The 16,347-nt window shown below is 35.6% G+C and overlaps 2 protein-coding genes across 2 annotated transcripts; one reads left to right on the forward strand and one right to left on the reverse strand.

Annotated features, from left to right (window-relative positions):
* The first annotated feature begins 301 nt into the window (after positions 1–301).
* LOC145558244 (phosphoenolpyruvate carboxylase 4-like) lies at positions 302–10,137 on the forward strand. Its single transcript, XM_081619413.1, has 20 exons — positions 302–851; positions 2,253–2,416; positions 2,716–2,830; positions 2,937–3,014; positions 3,112–3,180; positions 3,269–3,347; positions 3,435–3,511; positions 3,606–3,701; positions 4,185–4,326; positions 4,654–4,758; positions 5,519–5,592; positions 5,740–5,967; positions 6,476–6,601; positions 6,709–6,810; positions 6,890–7,036; positions 7,360–7,458; positions 7,583–7,671; positions 7,837–7,963; positions 8,043–8,249; positions 8,940–10,137. Exons 1-20 carry the CDS (start codon positions 699–701, stop codon positions 9,762–9,764), a joined length of 3,102 nt encoding a protein of 1,033 aa, XP_081475539.1. The 5' UTR covers positions 302–698; the 3' UTR covers positions 9,765–10,137.
* Positions 10,138–10,987: 850 nt separating this feature from the next.
* Positions 10,988–12,225, reverse strand: LOC145636224 (putative F-box protein At1g70380). Its single transcript, XM_081687726.1, has 2 exons — positions 12,130–12,225; positions 10,988–12,058 (listed from the first exon to the last, which is right to left on the reverse strand). Exons 1-2 carry the CDS (start codon positions 12,223–12,225, stop codon positions 10,988–10,990), a joined length of 1,167 nt encoding a protein of 388 aa, XP_081543852.1.
* Positions 12,226–16,347: the final 4,122 nt, after the last annotated feature.

The following is a 16,347-nucleotide window of genomic DNA, read 5'->3' on the forward strand; positions in this document are numbered from 1 at the left end:
TTGGCTTTTTTATTAGTCTAAAAACATGTTTGGTAAAATTGACTACTGGATGTTATTAGTAATTTAGGTAGCCAAAAGCTATTTTAAGTAGCTTTATCATTTTGGCTTAAAAGCGAGCTTTATAGCTGGCTAAAATATCCATTTACCTAACACAAATTTTAAATGTTTGACCAAATGAAAAAGCCAAAAGCCAATGAAAAGCCATTTACCAAAAAAGCTCATTATGTGTTTTAAAATTTTAATACCACTCTACAATCATGTCTCGTAAATCATAACCCAACACACACAATGACAGTTATAACACTCCTCACCGTGTCCTAAATTAATACGGTCCAATGCCATCTTTACCCTACCCCACAACAGATTCCACTTGATTAGAAAAGCATATTCATGAATATACCAAAAAACTTCAATTTCCAAGCAAATCCAAAAAGTTAAGTTAAAGTTTTACACCAATGGCAAAAACACACATAACACATGCACCCCCTTCCTTCCTCCTCCTCCTTTAACACAAACACAGAAATAATAAGTGATCCTCCTTTTATTACTCCCTGCCTTTTGACTCTTTCTCTCTCCTCCTCTTTTCACTCCTCACTCTCCACTCTCTCCTTCTTCAACCCGTGAATTCTCATCTTCTCTCTCCTCCATTTTCATCTTCTCTCTTTTTCTCTGTTTTTTTGTTTGATTGATTGTCGAAAATGGATACTACTGATGACATAGCTGAAGATATTTCGTTTCAGAGCTTTGAAGATGATTGCAGAATTCTTCGTAGTCTTTTCAGCGATGTTCTTCTTCGAGAAGTTGGTCCTGATTTTGTTCATAAACTTGAACGTGTTCGTGTTCTTGCTGAGGTGAGATTTTTTTGAGTTTTGTGTTTTTTTGCGTTAATTTTGATTTTGTTCATAAACTTGAACGTGTTCGTGTTCTTGCTGAGGTGAGATTTTACTCAGTTTTTGATTTTTTTTTTTTTTGATTTTTTTATTTTTTTTGGCGTTAATTTTGATTTTTGCTCTTGAATTAATGTTTGTATTATTTCAAGAATTCAGAAAATAAGCTGATTCTGGTTATTATTACCAGAAAAATGATTTATGGAAGTTTGATAAATGATGAATTTGGAAAAATTATGGTAATTAGAAGTTGTCATGCATTTAATATTGTCATTATCATACTTGAGTATTGTATAATTTTATTTTTCTGTTTATTTGATATGTGAACATCTTGATTTTTAATGGAAGCTCAGTGTTGAACATGATCGGATTTCGAAATCTGGAATTTATGATACTCAGTCAAATTAAATTGTTGATGATCGTCGATTTTGTTTTTGTTTTTCTCATTTGGAATCTTGGATTCTTGGTACCATTTCAGAGAATCTTCAAAATTACTCTCAATATATAAACCATAACAAGGTCTCATGTTGTTGAATCTTATTTAATTCATCTCGATGAGTAGTTAATTAAATCCAACGCGTACATTATAATATCTATATTAATCTTGGAATCAAAGCATTTCGATATTTATGATCAAAGTTAGTAAACGTGCACAATCAAAATGGGAAGAATATTTAGAGGATGCCCCAATTTCTAACGGTGAAAAACACATGGCATTTTCGTAAATAAACCAACAACTTTATTTAATTGTGCAGCCCACAATAATGAAAAAGTTGTTGATTTATTCACGAAAATACCTCCATGAGAAACAAATTTCGTTTCTCACCATGAGAAACAGAGAATTTCCCGAACATTTAGGATTGGAGGGAGTAAATAATTTCGTATTATCCGAGATTATACGAAGATTAAAGGCTAATGTGTGTTGTTAGTTTGTTACTATTGTTTGGATGCATGTCTCATGTCTGTAAAGCCAATTTATTAGATCCTTCATCAATGGGACCACCAAGGGCATGTACATGTTTAAAATTTTGGACTATAATAGAGATAGAAGAGATATGGACCATATCGTGTTTATTATTAGATACTGTCACCTTTTAAGGAATCTGTAGTATTGTGGCCTTTGTGGGGAACTCGAATAAAACCAAAACACATAAAAAACAAGAAAAGATAATAACATAGAAAGGAGTATACAATATGGTGCCTGTATAAGGTTTGTATAACATGAGGATACCTAAGATGGCTACCCTTGTAGAGCTGTTATCGCGCAATCTATTTTAATACATGCTGTTGATCTTCTAAATTGTCAATGTGATTGTTTAGTGTGGTTTTTGTGTGTACTTATGTTGTGTTTTTGATTGGTTGTAGAGTGCATGTAATATGAGAAGTACGGGGATTGAAGACACAGCTGAGTTGCTTGAGAAGCAGCTTATATCAGAGTTGTCCGAAATGGATTTAGAGGAAGCTTTGATGCTTGGCCGAGCATTCAGTCATTATCTGAATTTGATGGGCATTGCTGAAACTCATCACAGGTATGAAATGCTTCTGCAGATTGACTTGGAATCCTTGTGGTTGTAGACTAAATGCCATGAAATTTATTATAGTTAGAGCAGATGTTCTTGTTGTCTTGATAATGTTGATAATTTTCGGCCTTTTTGGCTATTTAAAGACATGCATCTTTTGAAAGGTTACAAGTTTTTACCCTGTTTTATGATATGATTTAAAATTTAGTTTGAGCAGTTGTCGATAAATGATTATATTAAACTTTATGTTATTAACTTCGTGGGCAATCTTATAACAATCCAAATTTACATAAGTTTATCCAATGTAGGTTGCGTAAACAGAGAAATGTTCCACAACTTTCAAAATCATGTGATGATATCTTTGGTCAGCTGATTCAGGAAGGAGTATCCCCAGAAGACCTTTACAACCATGTTTCTCAGCAGGTCAACAAATTATACATGCAGTATTTGGAAGTTTGATTACCTTTGCAAAATTAGCTCTTCTAATATGTGAGTTATTGACAAACTTCATTGGTGCCATTGTTTGTAGGAGGTAGAAATTGTTTTAACGGCGCATCCCACCCAGATAAATAGGCGCACCTTACAATATAAGCATATTAGAATCGCTGTAAGCTCTACAAATGATCTGATATCTTGGCTGATATTTTGGATGTTGGCTGTCTTTGAGTAGCTAATAAATGTAAAACTCTGAATGTTCCTTGCAGCATCTTCTAGAGTATAATGATAGACCTGACCTTGGTCATGAAGATAGAGAGATGCTGATTGAAGATCTGGTACTGCACTGCATAGTGACCCTTTCAGGCTTTCACAGTTTCATTTTCGATACTGATTAATTGATTCGTATAATGATCCTTTTTTTAGGTAAGAGAGATAACTTCCGTTTGGCAAACAGATGAGCTTAGAAGGCACAAACCTACTCCAGTAGATGAAGCCAGGGCTGGTAATCTTGCTTGACCTTTTGATACATGTAACTGATGTAAGCACACATTTAAGAATTACCTTTTCTCAAGAGTTGTTTATTCTGCAGGTTTACATATTGTCGAGCAATCGCTTTGGAGAGCTATTCCTCACTATCTGCGCCGTGTTAGTAATGCCTTAAAGAAGGTCAGTTTCCATGTAAATTGTCTCTACCTATTTCCGTATAGAAGATGTCTAACTGTTTGTTACGTTTGTGATTTTATATGTAATGCTTCTGTAGCACACTGGTAAGGCACTTCCCTTGACATGTACGCCCGTAAAGTTTGGTTCATGGATGGGAGGTGATCGAGATGGTAATCCTAATGTGACTGCCAAGGTAAGGTTACATTATCTAGACAGTAATACTAACACTAACGTGTTCAGTTGTATGAAGAACTGTCACCAGCTCTAGAATATTATTTGTCTTTCCAGTCGGTTATGTGCTTTTGATATGGTTTCATATGTGTGTCAATTACCATATAGTGGCCAAAAGAATTAATGTATATCTGCAGCACAATTTCAACTTTGAAGTTTTTAAAGAGATTAGAGCTACTTATTGATATTTTCTACTGCAGAACATGCAGGGTTCCCAGTCAATTAACTTCCATTTGCTGCTAGCCCGCTTTTACCCTCTAAATTGCTCTATGGCCTATGTTTATATAGTATTATCTACATATTCAAATGAAACTATATCAAACTGTGCTCTTGATCTGGTCTGATCGATACTTTATGAAAACATTATTGCAGAGTTTGTGTAGGTTCTTTGGTTGTAAACTTGTTATGGTATATGCACTAATTGAAATGGTTTCTGTTATCTCAGGTCACAAGAGATGTATCTTTGTTGTCCAGATGGATGGCTGTGGACCTTTACATCCGTGAAGTTGATAATCTTAGATTTGAGCTTTCCATGAATCGTTGCAGTGACGCATTACTAAAACTTACGCATGACATTCTAGAAAAAGGTCTGGCTTTCCATACTTCATAATTTTGTTTATACAGGCATTTGGGCTGACGCAAACTTTATATTCATGTAACTATGAATGACAATGTTAAACATATAATCACTGATTGCTCTACTGCATTGCAATGTTATATTTGGAAGCTATAGGTTTATAAGCCATCTGAAAAGTTAGGTTGCAACACAAAAATTATGAAACTTTCATAAGTTGCTTACGCATAACACCTAAGGTTGATACTGTTTCAATTTTAAATGCTAGTTCTGCTAGTGATATATCTTCTTGGTTTTGCCATAATCTGAGACTGTGTTTGCTGCTTTAATTTCATCACAGAAAATGCAGAAAAGGACAAGTATGACAGCTGGAATCAACCTTTGCAGAGGAGTCAGTCAAAATTCCAGTCGAAACTTCCCAGTAGAGTTAATCTTCCTTCCACAGGTAGAATTACAATTTGATTCACCAATTTTAACTGACTATTATTATGAGTTTTCTTCTGCAATACTACATAGCTTTGTATGTATGTTCTTTGGTAACGGGGATGTAGTCAGCATGAGCAACTATTAAGTGAATACTTCAATAAAGTGCAACAAAGTAGATTAGTTGGTTAAATTGAAAACTGTATGCGTACTGGGAAAACGCAGTAAGAAAGGCATTCAGGATAGACAAGAAGTTTTGATCTCAGGTAGCCATTCAAATTGTAGAAAGAGCAAGCATGAAAGAATTGGAGTTGTTGGATACGGTTTTGTTTATACTCTATACATTGTATATACATCATTATCAAAGTCATTCTCTTGGTAGTCAAATTGGAACTTGAGAGAGATAGTTTTTGGTTTCTGAGGACTTTTTTCCCCGCACACTTCTTGTCTGTCTGTTCCAAATTTATCAGCTGAGGGTGGTTTTGCATTCAAAAAAGTAGAAATCATGTGGCAACCTTTTCTGTTCTATTTTGTATTGGTTAATCTATTTCTATTAGCAGTGAAATGTAGGAAGCTACTTTTGTTTTCTTTATTACAGTATTATTTTTGGATGATTTTCTCCTTCTGCTTTTTTCAGCACATTTGTTTCCTACCCCACATTCTTGAATACAAAGTGAAAAAAAAGGATCTGCTGCTTTTTTTATTTTAAAATTTTTATTTTAATATAAATATTTTTATTTTAAAATTTTTATTTTAATATAAATATTTGGCTTAAAATGTAGATTGCAGTAATGGCGATTCTCAACATCCCAAACTGGAACTTCCTGGTACTGATTACATGCCACTGAATCGCCAGGTATTTGATTTGATATGTGAAATGCAGTTTTCAAAATTGTTTCAAAAGGCAAAGCTCTAGATACCTTCTAATGTCAAGATATTGCATATATCTTCTCCCAATGTTTCCCATCATAGAGTTTTAATCTTATAGTAAAAAAATCTTCAGGACAGTGCAAGAAAGGCCCAGAAGCCTTCTGTGGAGGAAAATGGATCTGCAAGTGCTCAGTCATCACCAAAATCTCGTAATACTTCAAGTCATCTGCTAGCTCAGAGAAAGTTATTTGCAGAGTCTACTGTAGGAAGAGCAAGTTTCCAGAAACTTCTGGAGCCTAGTCCGCCACAACAACCTGGAAATTCTCCCTATAGGATTGTTCTGGGAAATGTGAAGGACAAGGTAATAGCACTGCTTTCTGGTAAACAACTAATAGAAATTGTAGATATTAAAAGTATCAATGCGAGAAATATATGTAACTCCCATACCAATGATTGTGCACTAATTGTTCCTGCTGGATCTTTCTGCCTGTCACTGAGAAAGTTTATCAATCATCTATTCATCTTTGATGATTTGAGCCTTGCTTTGAATGTTGTATGCTTAGAAAATGAAATAAAAAGCTCTATATCCTCAATAAAAAGTCTCAGTTTTGCTGGATGGCCACGACGCCATCTAATGTTGGTTATAGAATCACCATCATGGAATATAAAAGGTAATAGCTAATAAATTAGATGGAGATCACGAGCTGAAGATAGGATTAGGATGCGTGGACTTATTCTGCTTTAAGCTGAAATGGAACACTATAATATTGACCATAGTGATGTATTTTTCTATTTGAAGTTTCAACTTTCTTGTCCATTATATATACTTGGCTTATAAAGGTTGCATGTGTATTGTTATTGTAATCCAGCTTATGAAGACCCAGAAGCATTTGGAGCATCTTTTGGAAGAGCTTCCTTGTGATGCAGATCCTTCTGATTACTATGAAACATGTCAACAACTTTTGGAACCCTTGCTTTTATGCTATGATTCTCTGGTAAAGTATAGCTTAGTCCACCCTTCCTCTTTGATTTGTTATGATAATTTTCCCACTTACTGGTTATTTTATATGCTTCTCTAGTTTTTTTAATGTCACTTTTGCAGCAATCATGTGGATCTGGAGTGCTTGCTGATGGTCGGCTAGCTGACTTGATACGAAGAGTCAGTACATTTGGCATGGTGCTTATGAAACTAGATCTACGACAGGTAAATTTAAGCAGCTTCAACTTTATAATTTAGCCTATCTTACGTTAACTAGTGTATATTTCTCATGAATACTTTCTAGGAATCTAGCCGACATTCTGATGCACTGGATGCAGTCACAAATTTCTTGGACATGGGTACATACAGTGAGTGGGATGAAGAGAAAAAACTGGAATTCCTAACAAAAGAGCTGAAAGGAAAGAGGCCTCTGGTTCCATCAAGTATTGAGGTGCTGTAATTGTATCTTGTTGCAGTGCTATGTGAATTTAAGCTAATTGGTTGAAAACATTTTGGTAGATATCTTTCAACAAGAGAAAAGACTAGCTCTAGTTAATTACTTGATACTGTCCACCTAATGCAAGTTGATCGTTCCTGATAACAGAGTATGTTATGAGAAGAAAATCATAATGTAGAAAACTATGTCAATTTTAATTGATGGTTAAATGCTGTGTTTTCTTGGTCCTAAATATTTATGATGTACTAGCTATTAAATTGTTAATACTTTGATTCTCCAGTTGGGTTATCATGTCTTTGCTATTGTCATGTTGTCAGGTTGCTCCTGACGTGAAAGAGGTCTTAGACACATTCCGTGTTGCAGCTGAACTAGGGAGTGATTCACTCGGAGCTTATGTTATTTCAATGGCATCCAATGTATGTCTGGCCCTGAAAAATTATGATTATTTTGCTAGATTTATCTCAGTTATTTAGATGTTAACTCCTCCTGTGTATTGTTTACATAAATTGCTAACAAGAGTTTGCCGTTGTTATATTTTAGGCAAGTGATGTACTTGCTGTTGAGCTTCTACAGAAAGATGCCCGACTAACTCATAGTGGGGAGCAAGGCAAGCTATGCATTGGTGGAACGTAAGTTTTGCATGCATATTTCGTTCTCTTGCTTAACCTGCTACAAATTGGGATTATCTCTTTATAGTTTTAAAATTCCGATAATAATTTAGGTGAAAGCTGGATGGGATTTGTCATCATTAAGTATGTATCTTAAAACTTAAAATGCCTTAATTGTTGGAATAGGTTGCGGGTGGTTCCCTTATTTGAGACTGTACAGGATTTGAGAGGAGCTGGATCAGTTATCCGGAAGTTATTATCTATTGACTGGTATCGGGAGCATGTCATAAAGAATCACAATGGACACCAGGAGGTAAAAGTATTGTCAAATATTATGTAATTTCTATTGGAGTCTGACTATATATCCAGAGCTTAATATATTTCATGACCAGGTCATGGTTGGATACTCTGACTCTGGCAAGGATGCTGGACGTTTTACAGCTGCATGGGAGCTTTATAAAGCCCAAGAGGATGTTGTGGCTGCATGCAAGGAATATAATATTAAAGTTACTCTCTTCCATGGCCGTGGAGGGAGTATTGGTAGGGGTGGTGGTCCAACGTATCTTGCCATACAGTCACAGCCTCCCGGTTCTGTCATGGTATGTATTTTTTCAATGGATTTACATTCAGCTTCCTGTTCTCTTTCCATATGAAAATCTTGCTACATCACTTATAGTAAACATATACCAGGTACATTTTACTTTTTCAGGGTGGTTTTTGTGGGGGGGTAGATACTAGGTAGAATTCCTTGCCAAAAAAAAAAAAAAAAAAAAAAAAATAAATAAAAGAAAAGAAAAAGTAGGTAGAATACCAGTGGCTAACTTTTCAAATCCATGTCGGTTTATCTGAGTCTTTGTAATTAGGCTTTCTAATAGTATTTGCGCACTTAGGGTTAGCGGTGTACATGTAGCTGGACTTTCCTACATTAGTACATTGTCTTTAAAGCTTAAACCTAAACTGAGCTCTTCTTGGATTAGTTTATCCATTGAGTTGGCGGATATGCAGTATTTCAATGACATATTTTATCTGCGTAAACTTCTGTAACATATTTTCATCCTAGCTTTCAGCTTTTAGTATCCCATAAATTTCAATGTTTGTATCTGCAGTGCTTTGCATAAGTTTTATGCTGTTTGTTAGAATGCTAGAAAGTCCCAAAATCTAATGTATTTATGTACCTAGTAATACTCCTAAAATGGCCGGTTACCTGGCAGAAAGAATGCATCATTTAAGTGAACCTATTTTCATTAAGCTGCTAATCGAGTGGCTGACATTGTTTTTGGAACTTGCAGGGTACTCTCAGGTCCACTGAGCAAGGAGAAATGGTGCAAGCGAAATTTGGACGTCCACAAATTGCAGTTCGGCAACTGGAAATCTATACCACTGCTGTACTACTTGCAACTGTGCGTCCTCCTCTCCCACCCAGAGAAGAAAAATGGCGTAACCTTATGGAGGAGATATCAAAGGTTAGTTGCGATAATTATCGTAACACAGTATATGAAAACCCTGAATTCTTGGCTTATTTCCATGAAGCTACTCCCCAAGCTGAGCTCGGACACCTTAACATTGGAAGCCGGCCAACTAGAAGAAAGAGCTCGACTGCAATTGGGCACCTTCGTGCAATTCCTTGGGTTTTTGCATGGACACAGACTAGATTTGTCCTTCCTGCCTGGCTTGGTGTAGGAGCAGGCTTGAAAAGTTCCTGCGAAAATGGGCATGCAGATGATTTACGGGCAATGTATCGAGAATGGCCATTTTTCCAGAGCACCATAGATCTTATAGAAATGGTTCTGGGGAAGGCTGATATTCCCATTGCCAAGCTTTATAACGATGTGCTAGTATCTGAGTGTAGGAGAGAGCTTGGTGGGCAGTTAAGAAATGAGTTAATGACTACTGAGACTTATGTGCTGGTTGTCAGTGGGCATGAGAAACCGTTGGAGGGAAATCGAACACTGAGGAGGCTCATCGATAGCAGACTTCCTTATCTTAATCCGATAAATATGCTACAGGTGGAGGTACTAAAGAGGCTGAGGCGTGATCAGGATAACCATAAACTCAGAGATGCGTTGCTCATTACCATAAATGGAATTGCTGCTGGGATGAGGAACACTGGCTAATGCTATCAACATCTCTGATGAACTAGATGAAACTCGGTAATTTGCTATGTTTGACACACTATGACCAGCTTTGTTAAGTACTCGTAAACTCACAAGGTATCTCTGTGACTCTGGCTTAACTCTCGAGGACAGAATACTGCATAAATCAATAGATAATGTAGGTTTTGTAAAAATCAAATCTTTATCTTAGCATAAGGCTGCATGACATCTCAGTTCAGTTTTACTGTGATGAGACATCATGCGTAAGAAATAATTTTAGTAATTTCATGCCCTTTTCATAGTTTTTAAGTTGGCTTTGGATGACCATCAACTCATCAAGTTTACTTGGACCAACATTTACAAGCTCTAAGAAAGTAAATTTTGTTATGTTTAAGTACGTATACATGTGTTTAATGTTTACGTATTCCATAGTTTGTTATTGCATCATACTTATTATGATGTCTAGTAAAATTGTGAGACAATTATGATTACATTTCCTGCTTTTCTACAATAATAATGATAATATTGCATGCCATGATCTCTAAGGTACAAACTGATAGTTTTCAACGAATTCAATCAGTTTCATCCAAGGCTAATCCTTACTTTCGTTTTATGAACACACATGCTCCAAAGAGCCTATAAGTCATCACTCCCGCGTTGCTAGGGATCCTCTATCTCATCTTCGATCACATTATCTCTTGTTATGGCACACCATCAACATATACCAATAGCATATTAAGGGATTGAATTTAAGCTGGTGACATTTCCCATTCACGAAGAGGTGGGACAGAAGACGTGACATAGATCGAAACAGAGGATGATGGGAATTCAAAATCTCACAGTTTAACATCTAAAACTCCTAAAAGGTATGCCGTGAACTATCAATTGCAAGTTTATTCCTGACATTTATGCTAATGACATTGCATCATCATTGAATCTACGTACCAAATTGAAATTCTGTAGCATATGAGTAACAAAGATGGAATTATCATTTGCAATCAGCAGTAAACTACTGCGAAATCATAAATATATCAGAATATAACATGATATAAAGAACGACCTGCATTGTTTGACTATAAAGAAAGACCTGCATTGTTTAACTAAGACCAAAAGGATAGCAGGCATATTCTAAACAATTTTCAGCATAGCAAAAAATATCCTGGTGATAGCAAAAAACCAACATAAGTAGCCAACCGCGAAAACCAACTGACAAAAGATATTCACCATCTACTGCATCATCACATTCATTGCTTGATTGAGAATAAGCTTTGAGCATAGTTGAACATCCAAAGTTCTGTTCCATCAAGGCCAAGTTTCTTACACGAATCAGTAGCAGGATCAATCAACACAAGCTCCTTAACTCCATCTACCTTACTCGGTTTTTCAAACATTATCTCACCATCCTTCAATACTCCAATAGGTCTATCAACCATACAAGGCAGATCAACACTCAATGTCCTGCTCCATGATCCACCATCTCCCATAACCCACACCTCACTGCGCGAACCCTCCTCTTTCCTATCATCGTCGTAACTCATGATTATCTCCAAAACCCCGCGATTAGCCACAGCAATCGTGTCATCTCCACGAGCTAATTCCACAGGCAATTTGATCACTTCGAAAACCTCGTTACAAAAATCAAAAGCAATAACAGCAGGACTAAAACTACCATTCTCCATCTTCTCACCACATTTCTTAACAAACCAATAGTACTTCCCATCATTCATAAACCCATCACCAGTAACAACCCCATTAATGAACGGGAAGTCGAAAACGGCCCCTCTCCAATCATTATTCCTCACAGAATACAACTGAAACAATACCTTATTCTTACAATTCCCATCATTTATCAAAGCAGAAGTAAAATGAGCAATCAAAAACTTGTAATCTTGCTCAATTGGATCAAACCCAAATGCACAAATTTGATCATTAAGAAAAACATCATAATTAATCCCAGAATCTTCAAGTAAATCAAAAACCCAGTCCTTTTTAGGAGCATTAAACCTCTTAAATTCCCTAGTATAAGGATTCCAAACAACAACAAATGAATTCCAACCCAAACAAACAATCCCATTAACAACCCCAAATTTCTTAAAATCAAGATTATCAACAACACCCCCAGATGAAACAATCATAATATCAGAATCATCAAAAACAGAATCATCAAGAAATTGACTAAGATTAATTTCAATTGGAGGTGAAACGCTGTTAAAAGGAGGACAGAGGATTTGGAGAGTGGGTTCAAGGGATGAAAAGCTCTTACGCCAAATAATGAGTTTTGAATTGGAGCGTTTTGCTTCTTCAAAGAGCTTTTTCTTGAATTCTTGGTTGTCAATCAGCGTTTTCAGGGTTTGCACACGCCTCGAGAACGTAGAATGTCTTTTACAGGGAGTTTAGCGAAGATTTCTTCTTTCAATTCGGAAGGTAATAAACGTTCGCCATTTTTGAGCGTTTTGGAGCTTCCTGCATAATTTTCCGCCATAACCTCTTTCTCTGGTTTCGAGGGTAGTTTTTTGTTTTGAGGAGAGAGTGGGGTAAAATGTTAACTGAGATTAATTATAACTAGTTTTGTGTCCGTGCGATGCCCGGGTTGTTTATTGAATTTTAAGATATATTTTTAATCTATATGTCAAATTTTAAAGCATATCATTGATACAAATAAAATTAGTTAGGATTGATGTGTTTTTGTGACAATTTAAACTTGTAGACATGTAATGACTATTAATAATAATATTAGTGAAAAATATTTCTTGACCCGTGACCTGAAATAATGACTCTGTCTGAAATGACTCGTGATCTACACACAGTAATAAAATTATATTAGATTGTGAAGTATATTATCTTAATTGATTTGAATGCATTATAAATAATGGATGTGGTACATTTTGAACTAATTCTTTCGCTCCAAAAAAATATTATGATACAAAAAATAAATTTATATGATAATTTATGAGAGTTATAATCTAATTATTTTTGAATAAAATTATAATTCAATTTCTACATATGAAATATTGGTACTTTATCAAAAATAAAACTCTAAATTAATAATTTTATCCTAAAATTCTATCCAAATTTGATTGAAAATAAAATTCTCAACTAACTTTTTTATCCTACAAATTGAATTCTATATAACTCTATCCTACGTGGCACGACACTTGGCGAAAAGTTGGAACGCCAAATGTCGCTGCCTCATCGCCTGGCTAAAAGTTTAGCTTTATATATTAGTTATATATGATATGATATGTGCGCCGTTTAATCTCCTTAATGTTATTATTATTATTTTTTATTATTATTTTTTTTTTCCAAGAAATTTTAACCTTCTCATTTAGGGTTTGTTCTCATACGTTGAAATTCAGTTCAGTTCAGCTCAGCTCAGTTCAGTTTAGCTCCTAATTTCCTTCTCTTATAAAATATTCATTTCAGTTCAGTTCAGTTCAGCTGAGTTTAGTCAATGAGAACAGACCCTTAATTAAGTTTATAATTGGGTTACCTAAAAAAAATAAGGAAAATTTGTATTTTGGTACCTCAAAAATGGGGGTAATTGAATTGTAATACCCATCTAAAATTTTATTTTAAATTGGTACCTCAAAATTGACTAAACTATAGATATCAGTACCTCCGTCCAGTTCCGTTAAGTTTTCCGTTAGTGGGCCAATTATCTAATTATTTAATAATTTAATTTATTTAAAAAAAAAGAAAAAAACATTTAATAAAAAAAAAATTAAAAAAAAAAAGAAAAAAACCCCTAATACTACCAGCCACCCACCTTCCACCGGCGGTAGACCAGCCCCGCGCCCAGCAACCTCCCCTCAACCCCCACCAGCCCTGCCTCCCCGCGACGACGCCACCCCCTCACCAGCCCTGCCTCCCCGCGACGACGTCACCCCCCCACCAGCCCTGCCTCCCCGCAACGACGCCACCCCCACCCACCTGATCTGAAAACCACCACATCGAAACCCTAAAACCCCAAAATAACCTCCCTGCTCCAGTCCGCAACAGTAAATTTCGGCAGCCCACTGCCTTCACCACCAACATCCCGCAACTAGCAGAGCACCGCAACCCCTGCTTCGTTCCCACGCACCAGCCAGCACCAATTCCTCCGACGCCTTCACCACTAACATCCCGCAACTAGCAGAGCACCGCAACCCCTGCTCCGTTCCCACGCACCAGCCACCACCAATTCCTCCGACAAAACCACCACCTTTCGCACTTCCAATTGAAGCCGTTGATCTTAAATTCCTCAGCCCCGATTTGGTTTTAGGGTAAGGGTGAGAGGAGTACGGCTGTTAGTGGGTTTTGGTATGGGTGTGGGTTGGGGTTTCGGCAGTTCGGCGACGGTTTTGGGTAGGGGAGAGGAGTTATGTGGCGGTGGTGGGTTGATTTGCTGTTGTCGGCACAGGGGAAGGATGGCAGTTTTCTGATTTTTATTTTTTATTTTTTATTTTTAAGTTTTTTTTTTATTAAATGTTTTATTTAATAAATTAAATTATAAAATAATTAGATAATGGGACCCACTAACGGCAAAGTTGACAGAATGCTAACGGAGGTACTGATATCTATAGTTTAGTAATTTTTGAGGTACTTATTTAAAATAAAATTTTAGATGGGTACTAAAATTCAATTACCCCTATTTTTGAGGTACCAAAATTCAAATTTTCCTATAAATAAATAAATAAAATTATAATAGGGTTCCTTTAAAAAAAAAAAAAAAAAGTGGTTTATAATAGGGTTTCTTCAATTAAAAAAAAAGGTAAATCCTAAAAGGGTATTTCCTCAAAAAAAAAAAAAAATCTAAAAGGGTAAAAAAACACATAGGTTATGGTAGCGTGTTTCGCCCCTCAAAAAAAAAAAAAAATGGGAGTGTGTTTCGCAGTAGCTTTTGAGAGCTTTTAGGTACTTCCGAATTTTTTAGGTCCTATTATGTTTACATTATTTTCACTTATTTCAGGAAAAATAAGTTCAGATCTGTAGACACCCATTTGTGTCTCCCCAAAACCAAACCCAGTGATGAGTACCTTTCACGTCGAATCATAATCGAATGAAACGAAAGTGTGGAAAGGTCTAGTGTTGCGAAAAGTTTTATTTCTTTTCTCTTCTCCCTGTTTTTGAAAACTTTATTTTAAGAAAACAGCCAATCCAGTTTGGTTGGTCCATGATATGGGTCCAATAGTGGTGTAGTTGGATGGGGCTTGCAAAGACCTTTCCAACGATATATTATTATTCCAATTCCGATGAATGTTGAGGAAATTATGGCCAATTTACTAAACTGGGTTCGGTTTGAGCTTTATGTACGGCCCAATGATCTAGGGGAGGGCCTAATATAATTTATCATTCCTAATGCAATTAGGAATGGTTTTAGTCTTCTAGAACATTCTAGAAGGTTCTCATCATTTCTAATTCAATTAGGACTCTTCAGAGTTTTAATCAAGATCAAATAACATTTTCGATGGAATTATATTATTTTATCTTCCAGTACGGGAAATTTATCAGATTTTCGAAAACGCGTTGAAAACCAGTTTGGCGTCCAACCCAGGCCTTAGCGCCAGGCGCTAGCCACTGGTGCTGGCGCCAACTAGCCAGGGCTGGCGCCAATGTGGTTTTTCGATCTTCAGACTCTGTTTTGTTAAATTATCTTTTTTGGATGATTTTCTCTATAAATATCGTATCAAAAACTCCGTTTTCGATCGTCAACTCTCTTTATTCACCAATTTTAATCTACAATTCATTCGTCAATTCTCTTTATTTTTACAAATCATTCACCAATTACCATTCATCTAATTCTTCGCAATTCATTCATTCATCATCTTTCTTTCATCAATTCTCAATAATATTAATTCTTTAGTATTCTTTTCTAAACTTTGTTTTTTCACACAAAATTCCGCATTCACAAGATCTAGATACACCTAGCCATATTCGAAGTTGCCTTCGCCATAGACGTGAAAGGTTTTAATTTCTGAGGGTTTGGTCCCAAATCTCTCTTTCAATTATTTAATTTAATTGCTTTGATTATTATTTTCCTTGAAGTTACTAACGCGTGTATTTTGTAATTAGAAAGAGGTACGAGGCATCCAAGTAAGTACTTTAATGGTTTTAATTGATTTTATGATGTAGATATCATGCTTAGATTGTTATTTTGATTCCTAGTATCATGTCTAGGATATTTTTAATATTAAATATGATTGTTACGATGCCTTTTATTCTCTTCCTAATATTAATTCATGTTAGTATCATGTTAGGGCTAAAGATTTGATTTTTATTGCTTAGTGACATGCTAGGGTTTGTTATTAATCTTGTTAGTATCATGCCTAGGATCTTGCTATGCTTTAACATGATTATGATGATTATGATTATGATTGATATTATTGTTATTAATGATATTGATTATTTATTATGTTGCTTGATATATTTTATTTGTTATTGCTTGATCACCTTTATTGCATGTTTAAAGGGAATTGGTACTTGCAACCACGCTTAATAAGATATTTAATAATCTTGTTAGGGTAATTGTGGTTATATTTCAAGTGATCGCCAATAATAGTCTATTTGTGCATTAAATTCAACCAACATAGGTTAAACAGGTTTAGGGTTAATCCTATTGATTGCA

The sequence above is a fragment of the Chenopodium album genome, chromosome 1 (assembly GCF_948465745.1).
Source record: "Chenopodium album chromosome 1, dcCheAlbu1.1, whole genome shotgun sequence".
NCBI lineage: Eukaryota > Viridiplantae > Streptophyta > Magnoliopsida > Caryophyllales > Amaranthaceae > Chenopodium > Chenopodium album.